General features: G+C 40.2%; 1 protein-coding gene across 1 annotated transcript in view; it reads right to left on the bottom strand.

Annotated features, from left to right (window-relative positions):
• Positions 1 to 26337, bottom strand: part of LOC104610652 (general transcription and DNA repair factor IIH helicase/translocase subunit XPB1) — a 35837-nt gene extending 9500 nt beyond the window's left edge. Inside the window, exons 1-12 of the mRNA XM_010277385.3 lie at positions 26188 to 26337; positions 26053 to 26096; positions 25898 to 25973; positions 25641 to 25800; positions 25205 to 25427; positions 25042 to 25098; positions 24180 to 24323; positions 24025 to 24105; positions 23736 to 23823; positions 22945 to 23282; positions 22767 to 22842; positions 22492 to 22685 (exon numbers count right to left, since the gene is read on the bottom strand). Of these exons, the coding sequence (XP_010275687.1) occupies positions 22492 to 22685; positions 22767 to 22842; positions 22945 to 23282; positions 23736 to 23823; positions 24025 to 24105; positions 24180 to 24323; positions 25042 to 25098; positions 25205 to 25427; positions 25641 to 25800; positions 25898 to 25973; positions 26053 to 26096; positions 26188 to 26200 (1494 nt within the window). The 5' untranslated portion in view covers positions 26201 to 26337. The remainder of the gene's footprint in view (positions 1 to 22491; positions 22686 to 22766; positions 22843 to 22944; positions 23283 to 23735; positions 23824 to 24024; positions 24106 to 24179; positions 24324 to 25041; positions 25099 to 25204; positions 25428 to 25640; positions 25801 to 25897; positions 25974 to 26052; positions 26097 to 26187) is intronic.
• Positions 26338 to 26592: the final 255 nt, after the last annotated feature.

Genomic DNA, 26592 nt, shown 5'->3' with positions numbered 1-26592 from the left:
CAATAATTCTGCTGCCTTCACCATTTCTAAGAACATCTCCAATGCTAGAAGGGCCTGGGTTACCTGCACTACTCCCATCAAATTAAGCTTAATGTAGTCAATAGCTGGTAGAGACCATAAGGGGATTGTAGTATACTTATGAGTCTGAACCAGCCACTTCCTTCCAATTTTTCATAAAGTCACCTGTTGAGAAATCAGCAAAGAGCTCCAAAGATTTCACCCATTGAATTGAACCACTCTAATTATGATGGTTTCTATGATTGCCTCCTTGCTTCTTTCCTTATCTGAAAAATTCTTGAATTCCTTCCTTCCCATATGGTCCAGCTCAAAGCAGCCATTAAGCATTTGCACATTACTCTTCCCCCTTTTCTTTGGCCAACCAAATAAATTAGAAGAAAACAAGCTTTGGACATTAGGCAGGAAAATCCACCTACACCCAAACAACGAGAAAAACCATTCCCAAATATAGGTTATAAAGGGGCAACAGATTAACTAGTGAAACCAAGTTTCTCCATTAGCCTTGCAAAGAATACACCAATGCGGGGGGAAAAACACCAATTAGCTCTTTTTCTTTATCACAAGTATTTATTCTTTCCAAGAAGACTTCCTAACAAAAACCTCCAATCCATGGAGGGATATGCTTGCTCCAAACCTCCTTTATAGGGAAAGTTTGCCCAGACTATCAAAGGATTGGATTAACGCCTTGAAGAACAAGGCATAGGAAAAGGTACCAATGGAGAGGGTCCAAATGCAGCTGTCAATTTTAGAGGGATTCAAGAAAATCCTTTCAAGGATATGAAGCAAAGCAAAAACACAATTTAATTTTGAGTCCCTTACACCTCTTCTCAAACACAAGTAGAGACAAACTCATCTTTATACCTTGAAAGGGCCAACAAGGAGGGAAATTTACCTTTCAAAGGTTCCCCACCCAAACATGTTCTCAAAATTTTATAAGGTTTCCAAAACACAGATCATACATAACAAAAGTAGGATGGATGGACTCACTTCCAAGGGGAAGCTCTTGTACCCTAGTTAGTAAACCAACATCCCATCCATTTTCCACAAGCCCATGAATGCTTACCACTACCACAGCCCAAAGTTTATCTTTATCCACAGGTAATCTCTAAAGCCACTAACCACTTCCCGTCTAACTCTATGGTCCTTTTTCTCCTCCCCTAGCTCCCACAAAAAATCCCTCATCAACTTTTCCAATTTCCTTTCCACACTCTCTGGCATCTTAAATATGGACATGTAATAAACGAGCAAATTAGCTATAGTGGATCTTATTAAAGTAATCCTACCTCCTAATGACAAATAATGTTTTTATTAATAACTGCATTTCATTAAAGAGGGTACAAAAGTTACAAAGAGGGGGAGAGGTAAACACTCTTAACTCTCCCCAAACAAATGTACACACTTACAAAACAGCCCACAATATATGGTTTTTTCCCAGCAATTAGAATCTCTTTTTGTCCACTTCAAGATAACTTCCATTCCTTGCGTCAGGCACTTGAACTTCCTTTTCTTGTTAGTATAGTCCCACCAACCCATCTCCTCTTTCTGAAGCCAATTGATAACCAATGTTTTAAAATGCAGAGGCATGATGCAAGGCATTCCACTACCTAGAGGCGCGAGGCGTAGTTCAGAACGTAAGAGGCATATGCCTCCCGAACACAAAGAGGCGCAAGCCTCCTTAAGTGTGAGGTGCATGAGGTGTACACCTCTTGAAAAAAGCGTACGAGGCATACGCCTCTTTCACCTGAGGTGCATACCTCAGAGGTGTTAGCGCCTCTAGCATGTGCCTTATAGGGCATTTTGGGGGCATCTTGCCTGGAGGCGCACCTCTAGGCGTACGCCTCCCATGCCTTTTAAAACACTACTGATAACCAGTTCTGAGTCACCTTCAATTAATAATTTGTACATGAAAGAAGAAGAACTGTTTACTGTATTACAGGTTTGAAGAGAAGAAATGAGAAAGAGAGAGAGAGAGAGAGAGAGAGAGAGAGAGAGAAAGAGTGAAGAGAGGAGAAAAGAAAGAAGGGGTTCAATGGTAAATGTTCTACTGCCCCATACACTCCTTTATTTATAGATTTTAGGATCCTTACAAGAATAGGAAATAAATAAAAAATAGGAACAATAAGGCCAACCAGCCCAACTTAACAGAAATTAGAAACTTATAATAACAGAAATTAAAAACTACTAAAAAGAAATTAGAAACTACTAATAAAAGAAATTAGAAACAACTAGGTGTGGGGATTGATGGAGGGTAATTTAACCCGATCCCTTGAGACGGTGACACGTGGACATGACTCAGCACAAGTAAAATCTCAGCACAACGGCCTGACTGCGACTAAGTAACGAGCCCGCAGGGCAGCTCGCTACGTCACAACTCGCCACAGGGTGAGCTCGCTACAGCGCGAGCTCAAGGACCCCAGATGTACTGAAAGGGAATACTCCAAGATAAGTCTATCCCAGCTCGCTCCAATACTTAGGCAGAAAAACTGCCTCAAGAGGAATCACCTCGAAGTACCCTTGGGAGCTCGCTACAAGGTAGCTCGCGACAAAATAGCTCACTACAAGGCAGATCGCTACGGGATAGCTCGCTCCAAGGCAACTCGATGCTAAGCGGCGCGACGTTTTCAGGAAGCTTCTATCTGACAAGACCGTACCCGTCAGACTGCGCCACGTCTCCTGACTGGCAGCACAATCCCTGCCAGCCCGACAGACTGCACCCACGTCTCTCGACAGATGGTGGCGTATTTATCCTTCCGGAACGTGTCACTCATCCGATTGGGTAGTACACTCTACAATGGTCACCTGCGCAGCCCTGGCAGATAACGGCTGCGACAGAGGTCCAGTGGTGGTTACGCCCAATTTGACAAGAATGCTCATATTTAAGAGCCCCATGGTCGAAGGGGAAAAGTATCTTATATCTTACATCTTAAACACCTGGAATATATTTGAACTCTCTCTTGAGCTAATCTCGAACACTCAGTGATCTAGCGCGACCTGCACTCTTAGCCTTCTTTGCACTCTTTATTGCTTTCTCCAACGTTCTAACTTAAGCATCAGAGTATTCCCACCAGGCAAGCCCCCCAGGAATCCTTCACCATCTTCTCAAGTATCGTCCGTCGCCAGGTAGGAGCCAGTCAGCTGCCAGCTAGGAGTGCCCGGATTGTGCAACATCAGGTATGAAACCACACACACTAGAGCCTGAGTGTGGGTATGGAACCCCACACTCGTAGCTAACCAACTATTTCTTCACTCCCCCTCAAGTTGGGAGTAGATATTTGTCATGCCCAACTTGCGTAGATTTGTCTCCAATTTGCCTTTCGAGACTGCTTTGGTGAAGAGATCAACTAACTGCATGTCTGAGGCAATGTAAGGAAGGCATACTTCTTGAGATATGACTCGCTCTCGAATAAAATGTCTGTCAACTTCGATATGCTTAGTCATGTCATGCTGTATTGGGTTGTGGGCAATATTAATTGCAGCTTGATTATCACAATACAGCATCAGAGGCTTCTCATAATCAACCTCCAACTCATTAAGCAAAGATCTCAGCCATAACACTTCTACAACACCATTGGCTATGGATCTGTATTTCGCTTCTGCACTGGAGCGAACAACAACATTTTGCTTCTTGCTTCTCCAGGAAACAAGATTTCCCCCCACAAATGCACAATATCCAGAGGTGGACCTCCTATCGTCAACACATCTAGCCCAATCCGCATCTGTATACACTTCTATTTTCATATGACCATTATTCTTGAAGAGTATACCTCTCCCTGGACATCTCTTTAAGTAGGCAAGGATCCTTTCTACTACAAGGAGATGGGTGGTCCTAGGAGAATGCATGTATTGACTGACAATACTGACGGCATAAGAAATATCTAGTCGGGTTAGACAAAGATAATGAAGTTTCCCAACCAGCCTTTGGTACATAGCCCTGTCCTTAAGGAGTTGTCCACTTTCTGCGATTATCTTAAGGTTAGGCTCAATGGGAGTATCAACGGGTTTCACTCCTAACTTGCCAGTTTCTTCCAATAAGTCCAGAACATACTTCCTTTGGGAGATAAAAATGCCATGCTTAGATCGAGCTACCTCAATTCCTAAGAATTAGTATAACTTTCTTAGGTCTTTCACTTCAAATTCCTTGTGAAGGTACTGTTTAAGGGTTTCAATTTCACTAGTGTCACTTCCTGTTATCACAATGTTATCTACATAGACTGCAAGTAGAGTCAAGGAATGACCTGTCTTCTTAAAGAAGAGGGTGTGATCTAACTAAGCCTGTATGTATCTGAATTTGTCCAAAGCTAGTCTAAACCTATCAAACCAAGCTCTTAGGGATTGTTTCAGCCCATGCAAGGCCTTCTTCAAAAGGCAAACTTTCTTTCCTGCTTTTGTACTATAAAAACCAGGGGGTAACTCCATGTATACTTCCTCTTGCAAGTCTCCGTTGAGGAAGGCATTCTTAACATCCAACTGAAATAGTGGCCATGAGAAGTTTGCAGCAATGGATAAAAGAACTCTGATAGTGTTCATTTTTGCAACAGGTGCAAAGGTTTCTGTATAGTCTATGCCATATGTTTATGTGAATCCCTTTGCAACCAATCTGGCCTTATACCTCTCTACAGTACCATCAGCATTATATTTCACAGTAAACACCCATCAACATCCATTCTTCCCTTCAGGCTGGTTAACTATTCCCATGTGTTGTTCTTACAAGAGCATCCATCTTTACTTGCACTACTTCCTTCCATTTAGGTATCAAAAGAGCTTCTTGCACTTTTCTAGGTATAGGAATAGAAGAAATAGATGCCAAGTAAGATCTATAGGATTCTGAGAGACAATTATAGGAAAGGAACTTGGAGATGCAATGGGCAATGAATGAGGTGCAACGGTGCTTCCCTTTACAAATAGCAATTGGAAGATCAAGGTCATCTGTCGGTGAAGGCTGAACCTCTGTAACAGTGGGAGCAGTAGTAGTGTTTGGATCTGGAGTTGTAGAAGATGTTGGAACTGGCCTGGATTGCTGTTGAGTACGATAATCAACCTACCTCCACCACTTTCTGTGATACACCCTCAACTCCCTGCATTTTTGACAACCTTCTTCGCAACTCCCCCCTCAATAACCAGGACAAGTAAAGGAACTCTTGGAGCTGGAACTGAAATCCCCTCCTCACTATTCTCCCCCTGAGGAGAAGCCTTATGATAGTAGGGCATATCCTAAAAAAAAGGTGACATCCATGGGCACAAAGCGCTTCCCTGAAACTAGCTTATAACAACAATATCCCTTTTGATTTTGTGCATACCCAAGGAAAATACACTTAGTGGCTTTGGAATCAAACTTGCAGCAATGAGGTCCAAGGATTTGTCCTCTAAAATATGCTTGTTTTTTCTCTCAGCAACCCCGTTTTGCTGAGGTGTGTGAGGACAGGTGCTCTGATGAATGATCCCATGATCAAGGAGATAGGATGCCAAGGGTTTTGCAAAGTATTCCTTGGCATTATCAGATCTAAGAATCTTGATCTTGGTTTCAAATTGAATTAGGATCATCTGATGGAAAGCTTGGGTCAGAGAGGGGACCTCATCTTGAGAGTACATAAGATAGAATGAAAAACGAGTATAGTCATCAAAATATAATAAGAAATATCTGTACCCCCCCATGGTGAGAGTATAGTAGGGCCCCCAAACATCGGTATGCACAATCTCAAAGGAAGGTTGCTTCTTTTATTACTTAAAGCATAAGTTGATCTACTATGTTTTGCAAGTTCACAACTTTCACATTTTAACCCAAACACTTCTACTGACTCAAACAAGTTTGGAAAAACTCTTTAAAGACCCAAAAGATAAATGACCTAAGCAGTTGTGTCAAAGCATAATCTTACTACAAGACTGAGAAACAAACAATTTCTCTGCTTCACTCTACTCCCCCTATGAATGTTCTAGCAGGTAGGCTCCATTCATCTCACGGCCAATCCCAATCACCTTCTTCGTTTCCAGATCCTGAAAAAATACACTGATCAGGGAAAAAAGTTACCGAACAATTTTGATTTTTAGTAATACTACTAACTGAAAGTAAGTTAGCACTAAGCATGGGAACATGCAAAGTTGAGGATAAGGTGATGGTATCTGATAATCTGATGTCTCCCTTGCTAGAAATTGGTACAAGAGAGCCTTCAACAATAGAAACTTTGTCTCTCCCAGAGGATAAACAATAGGTGCTAAATAGAGTAGATATGTTGGTCACATGATCTAAAGCACCTGAACCAATTACCCAGGAAGGTCTAGTATTACCTAGGACAGAAGCATGACAAGTAGTAGCTCTTGTACCTCTATGAGCAAGGGCTGAAATAGGTTGTTGAGCTGAATTACTAAATTCATTTTCTAGCTGAGTCAGAACAACTCAGACTGCAGCTAGGGTATCTAGAGGAGTGCCTCTTGTGCCTGATGAAGTTGTACTATCAATGTTGACAACCATATTAGCATTCCCTTTCTTATTTCTGAGCTTTGCTAGAACTAGATGAGGGTGCAACTTCCAACAGGTGTCCTTAGTATGTTTAGGTTTCTTGCAGTGTTTATATACTAAGTCCTTCTTAGCTTTCTTCTTCTCCTTATCCCCCCCAAATTTAGGTATAACTGCTACCAAGGCTGATTCGGAGGGTTGTTGCTGCAACATAACCTTTCTCCTAGTTTCTTCACTATGCACTAGGGAATAGGCTTGTGATAAAGTCACACTATCTCTTGTCAACAATTGTTGTCTCACAATGTCATATTCAGAGTTCAGACCATCTAGGAACTCAAAAACTCTGTTAGTTTCAACCTGCTTTCTTTATGTTTGTGCATCCTTCGGACTCTCCCCCTCAATTGTTTCAAAATGGTCAATTTCATGTCGCAAGGATTTTAAAGTTGAAAAGTAAACAGAGACCTCTCCTTGCCTCAGATTTTTAACCTCACATTTTAGCTCATAAGCCCTAGCAACATTAAGAGGCTGAGAGTAAGTTTCCTTCATAATATCCCATAATTCCTTGGCTGTTTTGGCCCACAAGTAGTTTCGGTTGATGTGTGGCTGCATAGAGTTGTACAACCATGTCATTACCAAAAAATTTTCTTGGACCCACCTAGCATAAGTAGGGTCCTCCTTGGAGGATTCCTTCACATCCCCTAGCAAGAAGTTCAATTTTCCTCTGCCCCCAATAACCATCACGGCTGATTGGGCCCATTCCAAGTAGTTTGATCCATCAAACTACTTGGTTCTTGTACTCCATTCTAAGTTAAGAAGAGGCTTTAAACTACTATGACAAGAAAAAACTGTATTTCAAGGCTGATAACAGCCAACCTAGGACAATGATTTTGTAGTTAGATAACAGTCAACTACTGTCTTGGGATTGATATCAGTCCTGAGATTTTCTACCGTACCTCTCTGAATGAATAACAAAGTCCTTTTGAGTATCAATCTCAAGAAAAGGTACTTACTTTATGAAGGAAAATGCCCAGAAAACTGATTGCTACCTTTAGTCTTCAAACTTGATCAATCGATTACTGTCAGCACCTTGAATCTTGATCAAAGAACCAAGAAAAAAAACTGATCGGCACCTCCAATCTTGATCAAGAATCGATCTTGATCACTCAATTCCTGCCTGATTCTTCCTGATTACAAGAAGCTCTCTCCAATCTTAGGACAGCTGCAAAAGCCTTCTTGCAACCTCCAAGAATCAGCCGAAATAAGGATCTTTCTGAACTTTCAGCCCAAAACAATTCTCATATGGTCGACTGAATTAAATCCACATGAGAAACCCTAGATCTAAGGCTTTGATACCAACTTGAAAGAAGAAAAACTGTTTACTGTACTACAGGTTTGAAGAGAAGAAAAGAAAGAAAGAGAGAGAGAAAAAGAGTGAAGAGAGGAGAAAAGAAAGAAGATGATCAGTGGTGAATGTTCTGCTGCCCCATACACTCCTTTATTTATAGCTTTTAGGATCCTTACAAGGATAGGAAATAAACAAAAAATACAAACAATAAAGCCAGCCAACCCAACTTAACAGAAATTAGAAACTAAATAAATTAGAAACTACTAAAAAGAAATTAGAAACTACTAATAAAATAAATTAGAAATAACTAGGTCTGGGTATGAAACCACACACACTAGAGCTTGAGTGTGGGATGGAACCTCACAGTCGTGGCTAACCAACTATTTCTTCAGAAATATTTAACTCCTTAGTTTTTTTGGCCCCTTCAATGACAGCAAGAATTTCAGCCCTCAAAGAGTCCCCCACACCGATAGGACCTGAAAATAAGGCCATAATGACAAAGAACTTTTCTTCCACGAGGCAAGTCTTTTAGCAAACCTTTCTACGATAGGACCCTAGAAACTACTCTTCTTCGGATTGTCCTCTAAAGGTAAACCCAAGTATTTCAATGGCCATTGAGACACCTCACATTCCAAAATGTTTGCACATTCTAACAGTTCCTTTCTTCCAAATTAACACCCATAATACAACTTTTATCAAAATTCACTTTTAGATTTCAATCTGTTCAAAAAGTTGTACTGACAACTTGAGATTCCTAACCCACCTTTTATTCCCTCCCTCACAGAACAAAATTGTGTCATCTACAAATTGCAAATGTGTAATTGGGATCCCATCACACCCAACTTTCTGTCCCCTCACTAGATCTTGTGAATCTGCCCTAGAAATTACTTTCCCAAGGACTTCAGTAATTAGAGGAAAGAGAAAGGGAGAGAAAGGGTCTCCTCGCCTAATTCCTCTTAAAGTTGGAAAGAAATCCACCACTGTTCCATGACACGACCTAATGCACCCCATTATCCACTTACACCATCTCCCCCCAAACACAAAACTTCTCATTACTTCCAATTATAGAGAGAGGAATGAAATGTGGGAAGAATTGTATGCAATTTGGGGTTTGTGGGAAGGTGAATGGTGTTTGGGATGGGATTTCAATGTCATAAGGTTTTCCAACGAAACTTCTAATTCTCGGCAATCAATCACTACTAGCATGAGAAGATTTAATGAATTCATAGACTTGTGTGAATTGAAGGAAATTCCTCTGTTGCAACTTTCAAGAAAACTCATTGTGTTCAAAACTGGATAGGTTTGTATTCAACAGAGGATGGGAAGATCATTGGGAAGGTCTGGTATCTAGAGCTTTTCCTAGAGTCACCTCAGACCACCATCCCATTAGATTAGGTTCAAAATCTTTCTTGCATGGTCCTTCACCCTTTAGATTTGAAAATATGTGGCTGACACACCCAAAATTTGTTCGCAAAGTGGAGGAATGGTGGAATGAGGATCTAAGAGGGGTGATGGGAGGGAATAAAATTCCACACAAAATTGCAAAGATTGAGATCTAAAATAAAGGAGTGGAATAGGGAACATTTTGGAAGGATAGAAGAAAGGAAATTGACACTAATTTTTAAAATTCAAGAATTGGAAGAAATGGAGAGGGAGAGAAACCTTACTGTGGAAGACAAGGAGTTAAGAGAGATGTTGACAAAAAGATTTGGAAGAAATCATTAATAGGGAGGAAATCTGCTAGAGACAAAAACCAAGACATAACTGGATCAAGGAAGGGGATGGAAATACAAAGTTTTTTTCATGCGATGGCCAATGGTAGAAGGCGAAGAATTTTGTGGCTAGGCTGGAAGTAATTGGAGAAGTGACCTCTAATCAAGATGAGATAGTCAGGATCTTTGTGAACCATTTCAAATTCTTTTATAGAAGCCCATTGGGAGAAAGATTGAACATAGAAGGGATAGAGTGGCCTTTATTAGAAGAGGAGGCAGCAAGGTGGCCAGAAAGGGATTTTGAGAAAAAAGAGATAAAGGGGCAGTCTTTTCTATGGACATATCTAAAGCACCAGGTCCAAATGGTTTTATAATGGCTTACTATTAGGATTGTTGGGAAGTGGTGGAAGATGAATTATTTGAAGTCTTCAAAGAATTCTCTAATACACATTGTTAGCCCTAGAGTTAATGCAGCTTTTCTGGCCCTAATTCCAACAAAAAAGAAAAAAAACTGATGCTAGCCAACCCAAGGATTTCCGACCCATTAGTTTGGTGACAAGTATCTACAAAATAATTGTTAAAGTCTTGTCTTTGAGGATTAAAGTGGTACTGCCCTCTCTCATAAGTCAGTTAAAAGAAGCTTTTGTTCAAGGGAGACAAATAATCAACCAAATCCTAATAGCCAATGAATGTGTAGAGGAAATGAAGAAATTTGGGAAGGAAAGTTTTGTTTGCAAATTGGACCTAGAAAAGGCATATGATTTGATGGACTGGAAATTCTTATTAGAGGTGGTGCATTAACATGGGTTTGGGGAGAGATGATGTCATTGGGTGTTTGGTTGTATTCGGTCTTGTCACTTCTCTATCCTTGTTAATGGAGTGGTCAAAGACTTCTTCCTAGCTTGTAGAGGACTAAGGCAAAGGGGTCCTCTTTCACCCTTCCTCTTTTAGTGGCTGATGTGTTTAGTAGACTCCTCTCCAAAGCTGATAAGGAAGATGAGTTTAGGGGTTAGAGAGTGGGCAAAAACAGTGTTCCAATTACTCACCTCCAATTTGCAAACATCATAATATTTTGTGAAGGGAATTAGGATTGGTGAGGAGATTAAAAGAACTGATCAAGAAGTTTGAAGGGATTTCAAATCTGAAAATAAACTTGGGTAAGAGTTGTGTAGCAAGAGTTACATGGAGGACGATCATTTAAACTTGGTAGTTGGTTGCTTGAGTGTCTTATCACCCCTTGGTCGTTGACATATTTAGGTCTTCCTTTAGGCACCAACCCTAAGGAAAGTAGATTCTGGAACCCAATTATAAAAAGATGTGGAAAGAGATTGGCAGGTTGGAAGATGAACTATATTTCGCTGGGAGGCAAGATCACCCTAATAAGATCAACTTTGGCTAACCTACCAATCTACTTCCTCTCTGTGTTAAGGATTCTAGCAAGGGAATAGAAGAAATTAGAAAAAAACATCATAAGGGATTTTCTTTGGGAGTCGGGAAAGTCTAAAAAATATCACCTAGTTAAATGGGAGATTGTGTGTAAAGCAAGAAAGAGGGTGGTTTAGGAATTGGGAATATAAGAAAGAAGAATATGGCTCTATTAAGGAAGTGGTTATGGAGATGGCCTTTAGAGAGGGATAGTTTGTAGCATGAGATGGCGGGTAGTAATTCATGGGAGATTGAAGAGTGGTTGGGATGCTAGTGTATCACATCGGGCTACTTTGGCAGCACCTTGGAAAGCAATCCATAGCATCCTTCCTCATTTCCTTAGGTTTATCAAGTATGATGTTTGTTCAAGTAATTCAATTCGTTTCTGGGAAGACATTTGGTTGGGGTATCAGCTTCTAAAGGACTTGTTTCCTTCTTTGTATTCCATCTCCTTGTATAAAAATGAGAGTATCTCAATTTTTTAGCACCTATTTTGCCTCTGAGTCATAATTGGGATTTTGGTTTCAAATTGAGGGATGAAGAAGTCACTTGTTTGTCAAAGTTGTTGTTGCTTCTTAAAAGAGTTTGCTTAGAGCCTCCTAAACAGGACAGAAGGGTTTGGTGTCCAAGTTTTAAAGGCCTCTTTTCTTGTGCCTCTTTTTTTAATGCTCTTTGCCAATCCCCTATCCCTCTTTCCTTTCCTACTAAGGAAGTTTGGTGCCAACCGATTCATCCAAAAATTAAGGCTTTTTGTTGCGAAGTAGCTTATGGGAAAGTTAACTGTTGGGTAGTGTATGCCCTTAGCTCCAATCAGCATAATCTACATTATGACATTTATTGTAAATGAATAAAGTACATATTTGACTCATGTTATTGTGGTATGTTTCTGTGTAATACCCTTAAACTGGACACATATGAGACTCGTGTTAGTTTACAATCTTCACAGCCGTTGGATAGATCTGGGGAGATTTATCCTGCCAAGGCCGACACTGATGTGCCACCAAATTGATTGGGGTGGCTTGTCTCATCTGCCAGGGTGAGACCTGAGGTACATGCAGTGTCGGTTTTCTTGAAACCCTGAACCGGACCAAAATTCTAGTATTGTCCTGGACCTTGGAGACAGATGGGCAAAACTAAAATGTTACACCTGACCCCTAGACTCAATTATGATAATGCACTAGGTGTCGTATTGGGCTATCTTTGATGTGCCAATCAGTGAGATCCTTAGAGGGGTTCAAAACCTAGGTATGTTGGGATAGTCCGAGAACTCATCTGAGTGTGTGATCATAGTGACAGGATCAGCCCCTTTGTCAAACAAAGAGAATGAACAGGAAAATGCATTCTCTCTGATGGAAACCTAAACTACCGACAGTAGATTTCAAATGTGTTTGAAATTTGTTTTTGCAAAATATATTTATATAGAAATATACGTATATATATTATGGTTTCAAAATGTTTGCAAAAGGTTTTAATTCCCGGGATCCATGTGAGTGGAGAGTGCAGCACTGTACCTTGCAGCCGAGGGAGAGGTCCTCTCTTGTCGGGCAGTGTTTGATCATTAAGGGCTGAGAGGTTAAGTGTAAGACCATTGAGGGTTATACCTGATGGGCTAATCTTGCATCTGCCCACAGTCCTTGGGCCTTCATAAGATGACTAGACTCAAGGACCATTTAGTGTAAATGTTGGGCCCATTAAGAGCCCATGGTGTTGGACTCAAGGGTTCACTGTATTCAGCAGTGAATTCGGCCAGGCCTTGTAACAGAGACTAGGCTGAACCGATGTGGCTGATGTGTATATCAATGTTAGGGTCCCACGCCATACAAAGAGAACCAAGGCTAGCCAACATTAAAAGGAAGTGAGTCTGAAAGCTTAATGGGCCTAAAAGCCCATTCCGGGCATCCAGGCCTCCAGTTCGTTACGATTATGACCAAGAAAGTTACTTGGTGGAAGCCACGACCAGTGAGGAGGATCCCGTGACTTATACGGAAGCTATCTTGGACATAGATTCCTTGAAGTGGGTAGATGCCATTAGAAATATGATGGACTCAATGGAAGCCAATGGAGTCTAGACTCTGTTAGATCCACCCCCTGGGGTAAAAGCAATTGGTTGCAAATGGATCTATAAGAGGAAGAAGGGCACCGATGGTAAGGTTGAGACCTACAAGGCTCGTCTTGTGGCAAAAGGGTACACTCAGAAAGAGGGAATTGATTATGAGGAAACCTTTTCGCCTGTGGCCATGCTTAAATCAATTAGGATCATGCTAAATGTAGCAAATACCATGACTACGAAAATTGGCAAATGGATGTCAAAACCGCATTCCTGAATGGAGATCTTACTGAAGATATCTATATGCAGCAACCGCAAGGTTTTATAGCTGCAGGTCAGAAACACATGGTATGTAAACTTAATCGATCCATATATGGACTTAAGCAAGCTTCTAGAAACTGGAACATCCGATTTGACTCTACTGTCAAACAGTTTGACTTTGAGCATAATCCGGATGAGCCCTGTGTTTACAGGAAGACCAGTGGAGATAAGGTTACGTTCTTGGTTCTGTATGTAGACGACATTCTACTCATTGGGAATGACGTAGGAATGTTGACTACAGTGAAAATATGGCTTTCACAGCAATTCTCCATAAAAGATCTTGGAGAAGCCTCTTATATCTTGGGCCTTCGACTCTATAGAGATAGATCGAAAAGGATAATAGGATTATCCCAGTCTACTTACATTAACAAGATAGTCAAGAGATACAGTATGAAAAACTCTAAGAAAGGAAATGTTCCTTTCAGGCATGGAGTCACTCTCTCCAAGGGTATGTCTCCCAAGACACCTAAGGAGATTGAGGGCATGAAAGAAGTTCCCTATGCCTCTGTCGTAAAGAGCATCATGTATGTCATGCTGTGCACTCAACCAGACATTGCTCAGGCTGTGAGTGTGGTAAGTAGATACCAGTCTAACCTAGGACAAGAACATTGAACCGCTGTGAAAAACATACTGAAATACCTTCAAGGACAAAAGAGTTTTGTCTGTTATTCAATGGTAGTTCACTACAAATCCTTGGGTATATAGATGTCGATTTTCAGTCAGACCCAGATGATAGAAAGCCTACATCTGGATACATCTTTATGATGGGGTCCTGTGCAGTTAGCTGGAAAAGCAGCAAACAAGGGTCCACTGCAGATTCCACAATCGAAGCCGAATACATTGCCGCAAGTGAAGCTGCCAAAGAAGTCGTATGGATGAACAAGTTCATTCAGGAATTAGGAGTAGTTCCATCAAGCACATCACCCATTCCACTGTTATGTGACAACACTGGAGCCATTGCTCAGGCTAAGGAGCCACGAGCCCACTCGAAGTCAAAACACATCGAAAGGAAGTACCATGAAATGCGAGAGATATTTGGAAGAAGGGACGTCCTGATTCAGAAGGTAGCATCAGCGGAAAATGTAGCAGACCCATTGACTAAGCTACTAACACAAAAGTGTTTGAGAAACACGTGGGAAGTATGGGACTCCGACTTGTACCCGATTAGACCTAAGTGCAAGTGGGAGTTGTTAGACAATGTATGCCCTTAGCTCTAATCAGCATGATGTACATTATAACATTTGTTGTAAATGAATAAAGTACATATTTGACTCATGTTATTGTGGTATGTTTCTGTGTAATACCCTTAAACTGGACACACACGAGAGTCGTGTTAGTTTAAAATCTTCACAATTGTTGGATAGATCTGGGGAGATTTATCCTACCAATGTTGACACTAATGTGCCGCCAAGTTGGTTGGAGTGACTTGTCTCAGCTGTCAGGGTGAGACCTAAGGTACATGCAGTGTGGGTTTTCTTGAAACCTTGAACTGAACCAAAATTCCAATATTGTCCTAGACCTTGGAGACAGATGGGCAAAATTAGAATGTTACACCAGACCCCTAAACTCGATTATGATACTACACTAGGTGTCGCATTGGGTTGTCTTTGATGTGCCAACCAATGAGATCCTTAGAGGGGGTCAAAACCTGGGTATGTTGGGACAGTCCGAGAACTCATCTGAGTGGGTGATCATAGTGACAGGATCAGCCCCTTTGTCGGACAAAGTGAATGATCGGGAAAATGCTCTCTGATGGAAACCTAAACTGTCGGCAGTAGATTTCAAATGTGTTTGAAATTTGTTTCTACAAAATATATTTATATGGAGAGACATATTATGGTTTCAAAATGTTTGCAAAAGGTTATAATTCCTTGGATCCATCTGAGTGGAGAGTGCAGCACTGTACCTTGCAGTCGAGGGAGAGGTCCTCTCTTACCGGGCAGTGTTTGACCATTAAGGGCTAAGAAGTTAAGTGTAAGACCATTGAGGGTTATACCTGATGGGCTAATCTTGCATCTGCCCACAGTCCTTGGGCCTTCATAAGATGACTGGACCCAATGACCATTTAGTGTAAATGTTGGGCCCATTAAGAGCCCATGGTGTTGGACTCAGAGGTTCACTGTATTCAGCAATGAATTCGGCCAGGCCTTGTAACAGAGGCTAGGTTGAACCCATGTGGTTAATGTGTATATCAATGTTAGGGTCCCATGCCATATAAAGAGAACCAAGCTATCCAACATTAAAAGGAAGTGAGCCTGAAAGCTTAATGGGCCTAAAAGCCCATTTCGAACTGGGTTAATTGGATTAATTAAATAGGGGCACATCTGGGTTTGGATCAATAGATAAGGATAAGAGGACAAGTCTTATCCACTTAAAGAGTCCAGATCCAAATAAAGATTTGGATCAGGAAACTCTTAATTTGATTAGGAATAAGCAGATCTTTAACAGCAGATAAGATAAGGGATTATCCTTATCACTTAAAGAGTTCAGATCCAAATAAAGATTTGGATCAGAAGACTCCTAATTAGATTAGGAGGTTGTCTCTTTAAGGTTATAAATAGAGAGCAGGGCAGACATGAAAAACACACCAGACACAACACAAAGAGAAGAGAAGACAACTCAGTTGGACTGATCTTGCCTTCAAGACCGGTGGGGAATGGAGACTCTATAAGGGCTAAAATGTTTGTAGTCCTACAAGGTGTTCAGATTGCAAAAGAGATGAATTTGGAAAACTTGGTGATTGAAGGAGACTCCAAAGTGGTGGTGGGCTGGCTAAAAGGCCCGGATTCAATGATATGGTGCTATCAAGACAAAATGAAGAAATCCAAATGGTTTACAAAGCAAATGATCTTGATTATACAATGGGTGGGGAGGGAGGCTAAATGCTATTGCTGATTCATTAGCTAAGCAAGGAATAACTAGGGATCAATTGTTTTGGGCTCAATTATAGTTCTTGCGTTGTCTTTTCTTTATGAGTGAGGCTACACCTCGTGCCTCTAGTAGGAAAGCTTGTAACAATTGCTTATCTTTACTGATTTAATAAAGTATAAAAGAATTTTTACTTATCAAAAAAAAAGACCAGTCCACCACATCATAAGCCTTTTCTAAATTCAATTTGCAAACTAAGTCTTCCTTTTCCTCTTTTCATCTCCTCCACACTCTCATTCATAATAAGGATTTGATCAATGATTTGTCTATTCTTCACAAAAGCACTTTGATCAAGTGAAATAATGATAGGGAGAACTAACTTAATCTTCAAGGATAGAACCTTAGCTATTATTTTATATATATTGTTCACCAAGCTAATGGGCCTGAACTCTCGAGGATGGGTTGCATCAAACTTCTTAGACACCAAAGCAATAAAAATTGAGTTCAGGCCTGAATTTATTATTCCCCCCCCCCCAAAGAATTCATTGAACACTTCCTACGAATCATCTTTCAAAATGTCCCAACAATCTTGATAAAATGCCATTGTGAACCCATCCAGCCTAGGTGCTTTAGATCTGTCCATAGAAAATGGAGCCACCTTAATTTCCTCCAGCTCAAAACTCTTCTCCAACCAATCCTTGAGGTCATTTGATAACCTTGGCCAATTAAGGCCATCTAGCCACACTCTAATACTCTATCATTCAAGGGCCTTCTATAAATGGATCTGAAATGCTCTTTAAAGGCCCTAGCTATCTCAGTTTGCTATGTGATTGTTACACCATCCATCACTAATCTTGAGGTATAATTTTTCCTTTTTCTACCATTAGCCAGTGCATGGAAAAACTTAGTACTTCTATCACCCTCCTTAACCCATTTATGCCTTGATTTTTGCCTCCAGCTAATTTCCTCTCTATAAAGGATATCTCCCAACTGCTTCCTTAGAGCCCTTCTTGCTTCCTTATCCCTTTCCTCAAATGTGCCCCTCCCTTCTCATCCAGCATTTCAATTTGAGAAATCACCATTTACTTTCTTTCTTCAATCCTCCCAAATTGTTGAGCATTCCATTCCTTAATCTTAGTCTTCAAAAATTGCAGCTTCCTATGGAATCTCATTAATTGTTGAACATTTACTTTCTTCAATCATCATTTACTTTCTTTCTTCAATCCTCCCAAATTGTTGAACATTCCATTCCTTAATCTTACTCTCCATTAATTCCTAAGCCCATTGAGTCACCCCTACCTAAAATAATTTCTTTATTTCTAAGACTGCTCTCATCTTCAACCTCAGTTCTCCCCTCATCAACCTCAGAAAATTAGGAAGGCAAAAAGGTAGTTCAGTGTTTTAAAACGCGGAGGCGTGACACGAGGCGTTCCACTACCTGAAGGCGTGAGACGTAGTTCAGAACGCGGGAGGCGCAAGCCTCCTGAGCACAGGGAGGCGCAAGCCTCCTGAGCACAGGGAGGCATAAGCCTCAAGTATATATATATTTTTTATAATTATAGTGAGTATATTAACAAAAAAATAGATATTTTAAGCATAAAAACATATATAACACTAAAATAGGAAGAACATAATCAATAGATTACATAACATGGCTGTGTGGCATAATTTATTCATGCAGCTCTTTTAAATAAGGCTGAAACAAAACTACTAAAATCAAGAAAAAAAAAAAAGAAACAAAGAAACAAAAGAAATGAATAACATAACTACTAAGTACTAACCGTTGAAGCTTATTGATCCCAAAAAAAAAAAAAAAGAAACATTGCAGGCTTGCAGCTTTGTCACAGGTTCACAGCCGCCCAGGTTGGTCGGTTGGTCCAACAGCAACCTCTCTTCGATTGTAATTGAAAATAGAATAAAAAAAATAAGATCACCACATCTAAGAAATTGCAGGTTGCTCGAAGAAGAAGAAAGAAGAAGTTGCAGATTGCAAAGTGCAAAAGAAGAAGAAGAAGAAGTTGCAGGTTGCTCGAAGTTGCAGGTTAAAGAAGAAGAAGAAGAAGAAGAAGAAGAAGAAAGGTAAAGAAAAAAAAAACACATACCAGACCAGATTGCTCAAACTCGAAGTTGCAGGTTGAAAGTTGAAGCTGAGTAGAGACTTGTTCTTCACACAGGTTTCACAGAGAAAGAGTTCAGACTTCAGACTCAGTTCTCTCTTTCGAACCCCAAAGTTTGGGTTTGAAAGAGGGATATTTCCCCCTCTTTTACACTTAAAAAATAATTGTATACAATGGGGGCCATGATATAATCGTGGCCCCACCAATTAGAACATAAAAAACTTAAAACAAGTTATCTGTTAAATGTATAAAAATGACACACGTTGGAGGTGTAAGCCTCTTTCTGAAGGCGTGCCAGAGGCGTACGCCTCCCTGGAAGTGTGTGCCTCTGTCCACCCTTCTGTACATGAGGCATATGCCTCAATGGTCTGGATGCTTCTGTCATGCGCCTCCGGGCGTTTTGGGGGCGCCTCGCCGCCTCCAGGCATACGCCTCCCACGCATTTTAAAATATTGAGGTAGTTCTCTCTCTTATCCTTTCCCTTCTCGTGCTAAATTCCTCATCTCTTCAAAACCTAGCTTTAGTATTTCAACTTCACCCAACTTCCTTTTCCTCACCTTCCCTTCACCCTTATTTTTCCCTAAGGTTTCATATCATTTGGGTTCTTTACACTGCAGCCAAGCTTCCCAACAAAATCTGCCACAGCCTCATCTTTGTTATTACTCTCCACAGCACCATCTCTCCCTTCACCTTTTCTACCACCCTCTCTCTCAAATTACCTCCCTCATTTTCTTTTAAATTACTTTCCCCTTCTAATTCTTTCCTCTTAACTCTTCAAACAGGACCTCTATTAATTCCCAAATTCTTCTGTCATTCTCCTCATCAACCACCACATTCTTTCCTTCTCTCTTCCACATCTTCCCTCAAATTTAATGCATGGTCCGCTCCAACATGGGCTTGTGGCTTTAAATTAGGTTGGGCACTTGGAGAAAAGCTAATAGGCACAAAGCAAGAGTTAGTATCCAAAACCAAAATGACAATAGTAGCTGAACAATAGGGTTGGAAGAAGCAACTACTAGGAACGAAGGCTCTGTTATCCTTCCCTGTTCATTTGGTTTGGTAACACTCTCCCTACCATTATAGAGATTTGTTGGAAAGATCCACCCATCTCTATTAATGCTCTTTGATTATTCCTATTATTTTGTCGTTTATCCCCACCTGGAGTCTCTCTGACAGGCCTCTGAATATCCTCAACAATTCCCCTATGGACATCCTGCTAATAGTTTTGGTTTGCTTCTGATTTTACTCTATTCAGGCTTCAGATTTCATCCCTATCAACTTTCTTGCACAAAGTGATGTTATTGACTTCTTTCGTTGGAACCAAAGTAGAAGTTGTCATGCCCTTAGTTCCTTAATTGTCAAAGAGCAATGCAGCACTAAACACCTCCCCCCTGTCACCTTCTACCTTACCATTTTCCCCCACACTGCCAATGAGTGACTCAATATCTAAAATAGAGTCATCATCAGAAATACTGCAGTCTACCCAACCTCCATCAACCTCTTTATTGTCCTCCACTCGAGCGCTGGAGTACCTGGGATTTGGTAAATCCATGGCTGACTGGCCAAAGTGGTAATATTGAGAATCCACCCTTGAACATTACTACAACAAGGACTTATTCGAGTCGTTCTTCTTTAAGGGACCAACTAAGGAGGATGATGGATGTAACTTATTGTCTCTGGTCAGTCCTCTTAGACTTCCTGAAATTCAACTCACCTAACCACTTAAGTCCCTACGTGCTCCAGTTCGATCATCCAAACACCTAGCTTGATTCAACTAATTGATTCATCCTTTTTTGTAAATAAATTCTTTTATTAAATAGCAAAGATAATCTAATACAAGCAACCCTTGGAGAGGTGCAAGCTGCGACCTCTTCCACTAAAGAAGAAAAACAAAATCAAGTTACAGTTGTGCCCAATACAAAAGTTCCCTAGCTGCCCCTTGCTTGGCTAGACAATCAACCAAAGCATTTGGTGATCTCCCCACCCATTGTATTCTTACACACATATTCCTTGTCAGCTACCCGAACTTCTTTACTTCACTCCTCAGACACCACACTAATGACTCTGGATTTTGCAGCCAGCTTATTACTACACCTTGGAGTCCCCTTCAACCATTAGTTGTTCCACCCCTAGTTGAGTTGCAAACCATACACCTTGCAGAGCAGTTAATAATTCTTCTCTAGTAGAGTCTCCCACTCCTAATTGATTTATACTTCTCCCAGCCAGTTCTGAATTAATAGTCCCTTGTCACTCCATTTTATTATGTGGTCCCCATCCAGGGTCTGACATTGCCCCATTTTTCAAAGCCTCTATAAAGGATTTAATAGCCACTCCCCTTTCTCTACTTTCAAAAGTTTTTGAATTATTTTCCTTTTGGGGTGGAACCCTCATTGGAAAGACTCAGAGGCTTTTCAGTTACCTTCAATACTTGTCCCTCCAAAATTACTTCCTTCCCCAATCTCTCTTCTCCACATGTCACCCACCCTGCCAAGATTCCATAGTCTTCAACCTTCGAGCATTTACTCCACAGTGATGCTTCAGTTTCCATCAAGAACCAAATCTTAAGCCATAAGCCATCTGAGAACAAGTAAATGGCTCGAGGGATTTTTCCTTGCTTCATCTCCATCACTTGAAGATTAACTGCATGCAACTCTTTAAGGTTAAACTTAATAAGAACTCCAGATTTTTCCTTGCTTCATCTCCACCGCTTGAAGATTAACTGCATGCGACTCTTTAAGGTTAAACTTAATAAGAACTCCACCCAAGGTCTTTACAATTCTGTCAAGAGTATCTTCATTCCAAAGATTAAAAGGAAGCCCTATCAGTTTTAGTAAGAAACTCCCTTGAGGAACATCCATTTGGTTACAAGACATGTGCCAACTTTCGATCAACACCAGGTCATCCATGGTCTCCACCATCTCAACAGTCAAGAGATCAAACCCCTCTTCTTCAACATCTAGGACTGCATTTTGATCATCAAAAAGGCATAATAAAAGCAGGGACCTTAAGACTGAGTTTCTTCAAAATGCACTACAAGATTTTTCCCCAATCTATAACATCTCTTGCTGCTGTGAGAATGAACATCTGCCTCCTCCATACTTCTTTCTACTCAGCCATCATCACCTTCTGGCATTTGGTTGAACTAGCCACATGTACTTTTGGACTCAAGCCCCAAAACCTTTCTCCCTATGATTCCTCCCTATTCCACACAGAGTCAATCATCTCTCTTTCATTGCTGATACATACCCGTCTATACACAAGGATTTTGCACTTCCACTGATTTTCTTCCAACCTCATCAAAAACTCCTGTAACTTATCTGCAAATAACCTCCAACCTCTTCTCTCCATGCCCTCTGGAATGCAAGTCAACTATCTTCTGTTATCACCAAAACATTCTGTTATAGTATTGAACTAACCTTTCATATTCTTTATCATCTCTACTTTGTATTTCTTTCCCAATAACCCCAAAGAACTTTCCAACCTTGTTTATACAAAATAAACTGTTCCATCAATGAACCCTTTTAGCGAGAAAATAGCTTCTCACCTTCTCCTACTAAGAATATGGTGGCTCTTTTGTCTTCTCTGACCTTTAGCACAGCTAATCCACTCTTCCTTCCTTCTTTGGACCAACCTTTCATATTATTTATCATCTCTACTTCGTATTTCTTTCCCAATAACCCCAAAGAACTTTCCAACCTTGTTTATACAAAATGAACTGTTCCATCAATGAACCCTTTTAGCCAGAAAATAGCTTCTCACCTTCTCCTAGTAAGAATATGGTGGCTTTTTTGTCTTCTCTGACCTTTAGCACAGCTAATCCACTCTTCCTTCCTTCTTTGAACAAAACTTTTTTGCTTCGGTCTCCAACTCCCCTTTCCATCTCATCACTGGTAGAAACTCTCCATCTCCCCTGTTTGTGTTCTCCATCTATATGAAACCAAGTGTATTAGATCAATTGGTTAAAACATTGTGATTTTAAACTAGGAGGTGAACATTATCAGATTTTGGAAATGCACAAACTTAAACCATCAAGAGGTAAAAACATTTCATGATTAATAATTCATGGAAACATAAGAACTAATGTATTGTTAATTCATCAAAATAAGAGGCTTTTATTGGATAAAAGTAATGTTATTCTTCAAAGCAAAAGGAAGGAAAAGATACCGGATTAAAGACAAACAATAAACCTGTTTTTTCTTGGAATTTTCCTTTTTTAAATATTCAGCAAAGAACTCCTTTGTCATTGGACACCATACTTCAGCACACTGAACATTTGCAATGAATCCCCCCTTTACCAAATCCAACCAGTTAGCTTCATACAACTTAGGACCAATAAGGAAGTTCAAATCTGTTATGCGTTCATCCTCTCTCACAAGAGTTGCTGTCATTGAAAGCCAAGCAAATCAGAAAAGAAAGAGTTAAGATAGCATGATGTTCAAATTAATCCGAGTCCATCACAGACCAGTGAGCCCAAGTTTGCAATGAGACTTGGTGATACTGATAACTTTTCTGAACATGTGTGCAGGAACCACATGAACCTGCAGAAACAAAGCATGAAAACATAGAAATATCATCCAATAAGAAACTGATTGCTGCAAGAATGCATAATGCCAAGGCAATCATGCCTTTTATATAATTACCTCATCCATAAGAAGCAATCCCCATTCTCTATTTCTTATTTCCTCAATGATCTTTTCAGACTCTTCAGATCGTTTACCACCAAAGGCAACCATGTTGTATGTGGTCACAACCACACCAGCATTACCACGAAATCTTTCTTTGCTGTCAGATGTGAAACGGCAGATTTGTTCATCTCGTATGGTAGACCACAACTTGAACTGGAAAGCCCATTGATCTACAGAGACAGCATTTGTTGCTAAGCAAAGGCAACTCTTTCTTATTCGACATGCTGCAGAAACACCAACTAGAGACTTTCCAGCACCACAAGGTAGAACAATAATCCCAGACCTCGCTCTACCTGCAATTTAGAGCTGTTATAACCTTGTAATGAAACCATGGTTCGCATACTATTATTGAAAAAGTGCATGCTCACCCTACAACTCAGAAGCATGGAATCAAGAGAGAAAATATTTGAAAAATTACTAAATCAAACGATAACAATTTTAAAATTTATTCGCATGCACAGTTTATGCAGGATGGTTGCTCAACATATCAAAACATTGTAACAGGTGTACAGGTGGCAAAACATTCTAATAGTACAATTGAATAGAACACATACAGAGCAGACATAAAAAATTGCTGACTGCAAGTACTTTCTTTAGAAGTACTCAATAATCTATGAATTACCAATGTTAAATGCACTAAAGTAACTTACATATACTTGACCTGAAAGCATTTTTATAGAGCCCAGCTCACTAGTTCAATACTCACAAGGATGAGCTACATATAACCAAAAAAGAAGGAAACTTACCATTTCCAAACATTTTACTAAGACTCTTTTCCTGGTAAGGCCGTGGTTGTGCTTGAGGCTTCAGTTCCATGTTAAGATCTGGATTAACCTGCAACCTTAGAAAACGTTTAACTAATGCAAAATTTTGAAGATCAGGTAACATAAAGGATCTAAAAATCATTCATTAATATGTTAACTAACTTCCTCTTCCATACAACATTTAACTGATTGCACATACCATTTTAAGTTTCATTTCTGAACACCAATGCAAAGAAGCATAAAAAAGGAGTATATGAGAAATGTTGCTCACCGTATCATTTCTAAAGTCATACTCCTCCAACATAGGATAATTTAGTGCATTAGGCAAGCAACGTTGCTTCACATTCTCAACCTGACATTAAGAATCAATTCACATATAGTTCTTCATAGTCATAAACAGAACACCAGTCAACAGGAATAGTTTACCTGAGCAGGGTCAATTTCAAATGAATGTGTTTCTTTTTCCTCAGCTGCAGCTGCCAACTCAACTCCATTCAGCAGCTCATCATGACTACCTTCTATTTCACCCATTGTTTTGCTCACAGTAAATGCATCACTGCCATGTGAACCCTAAAAAGGAAAGAGTACAAGGTTTTAACTTCCCACATAAAGAAAGAATGCATGAATACTTGGAATAAAAAAGCTTCTCCAAAAACTACATAAACTCAATGAGAATGCATATATATTGGAAAAAAGAAACCTCTTCCTCCCTCCCTCCCTCTCTCTCTACCTTCAGCATTTACTTTGCATCAGAAACATTGTGAAATATCAACCTATAACTAACCAATACAGAAACCCCGGTCTCTCTCCGTGGTCTTGGGAATGAACTGGATACAGGCCTAACCATTGGCATTTATTTTGCACAAAGTGGCTGCTCTCAGACTTGAACCTGCATTCTCACTTGTACATGTAATCTATGGTTGAGTAGTAGTATTTGGCATTGGTGGAGCTGTTAGTCAGTAGCTCTTCTGTAATCATTATACATCCCTTTGCGTATATATCTTCTGTTTGGCATCTGACACAATCTCTAAAGTTCCCTTTTTCTTAAAATAAAATGAAAAACAGATATCGCTCATATAGTAGTGAACAATTGAACAATTGAAACCCTTTGGTGTTGAAACATTCCCATCAAACTAATTCCCTAGAATCAAAAAATAACTAACATAATAAAAAAACAAATATCTTCTGGAAGGATGATGAAGATAATATGTCATATAGAAATAGACACCATTTCAAAAAGAAAAAAGAAAAAAATAAATAAATAAGGAAAAAAGCTTAATCACCAAACCTCAGATGAAATTCTCGCTCGAGATATAACATCGTCTCGAAGCAATGTCTTCAGCACCTGCATATGCAAATATATATATGTATATAAGAAAATCACATTTGGACCAAAAACTCCCTTTAATTGTATACAACAGAAAATCACTAATATGGAATGCCGTTCTTGCCTCTGGGAATGGGGACTCTACAAAGTATCGGTTCTTCTTCAGCACGAGCTTTACTTTTCCATAATTGGCAGTAGAAGCATGAATGAAATCAATCATCTCCTTGGGGAGCTTTGTTTTCGACAATTTATTTAAGACAGTGATAACAGTTTCTGTCTCTAGTCCAACCGATACGGCAGCATACAGTGAGTGGGGTGTAAGGTTGTATTCATGCATTGATTCCGGCCTTTGCACCACAAATATATACAAAAGGGTCATATGAAGTACAACTCAAATAAACAGATGATATGGCTCCTCATAGAGAAGAATTGGGATATATGATAAGAGAAGCTAACTGCAAATAGCAGGAATAGGGCATTTTTGAGTTGAGTATTACGACGTATTACGAAACTTAATTGGTAGCTTTGTAAAGACTACGACGAACACGAATAATTATTACCTGCAAACAGGCTCGGCAATGGCGATGAGAAAATCATAAGCTTGTTTGTACAAGGGCGAGAACGTTTCAAGAAAGATCCGACCATCGGCGCAAGCCCATAATGGACGATTAGCATGATCAGGCTTCAGTTCTAGCTTAGTGAAATCCCTCTTTTTTGTTTCTTTTTCGCGTTTGATCGTCCATTCAATTCACCCAAAATCAATTAAAGTGCTGCTAAAAGAAAAATTAAAACTTGAAATCGAAAATGAGCAAAATACCATCACGACTATCTTCGTCGAAATCTTCTCCATAATAAGCATCTTCGTCTTCAACAAATGCGTTCCGGTGATCCTCCTATAAATCGAATAATCTTAGAATCATTCAAAATCAGAGAAAGAAAGACTGTACGAACAGAAAAGGAAAGGCGAAGAACCTTGGATGAAGATTTATGCCTTTTGCTGGGCCGACCTTTTTCACCTGAAGAAATGCGAAGATTAGATTGATCGAAAGTCGTACAAGAAGAAGAAAATTCTAGGGTTTAGAGATCGAGAGCAGAAGAACGTCATACCATGAAACCCCATGGTTCCGAATCTAGGCTCGTCGGCGATCTGATGGCGCGAATTTTCGTGCAGTTGCCTTGTTCGTTAGAATGACGAGAGAGAGAGCAGTTACTTGCTTGTAACTTGTAAGGGGAGTAGGCTTTGCTACGCAAGAGTTAAAATACACGGTCGGCTTTATTAACCGCCTCTGGCACCAACCCACTTGGCGACTGAACATAGAGTGTGTCAGGCCCTGGCCCGCACCCGGACCCTGGACCCGGGCATGGGGTGCGGACTTGGCCGGGCCCGGGAAGTCCTTAATACTGTTCATAGCCTATAAAAACTAGGCCCGAGACCGGCTCGAGCCCAGCCCGAGCTCATGATTCATCCGTATCCTACAATAATGTTTTGAAAAATTTCATGATCCTTATATT

The sequence above is a fragment of the Nelumbo nucifera genome, chromosome 6, assembly GCF_055504915.1.
Source record: "Nelumbo nucifera cultivar China Antique chromosome 6, China Antique-T2T, whole genome shotgun sequence".
Lineage (NCBI taxonomy): Eukaryota > Viridiplantae > Streptophyta > Magnoliopsida > Proteales > Nelumbonaceae > Nelumbo > Nelumbo nucifera.
This window is presented reverse-complemented; position numbering and strand designations above follow the sequence as displayed.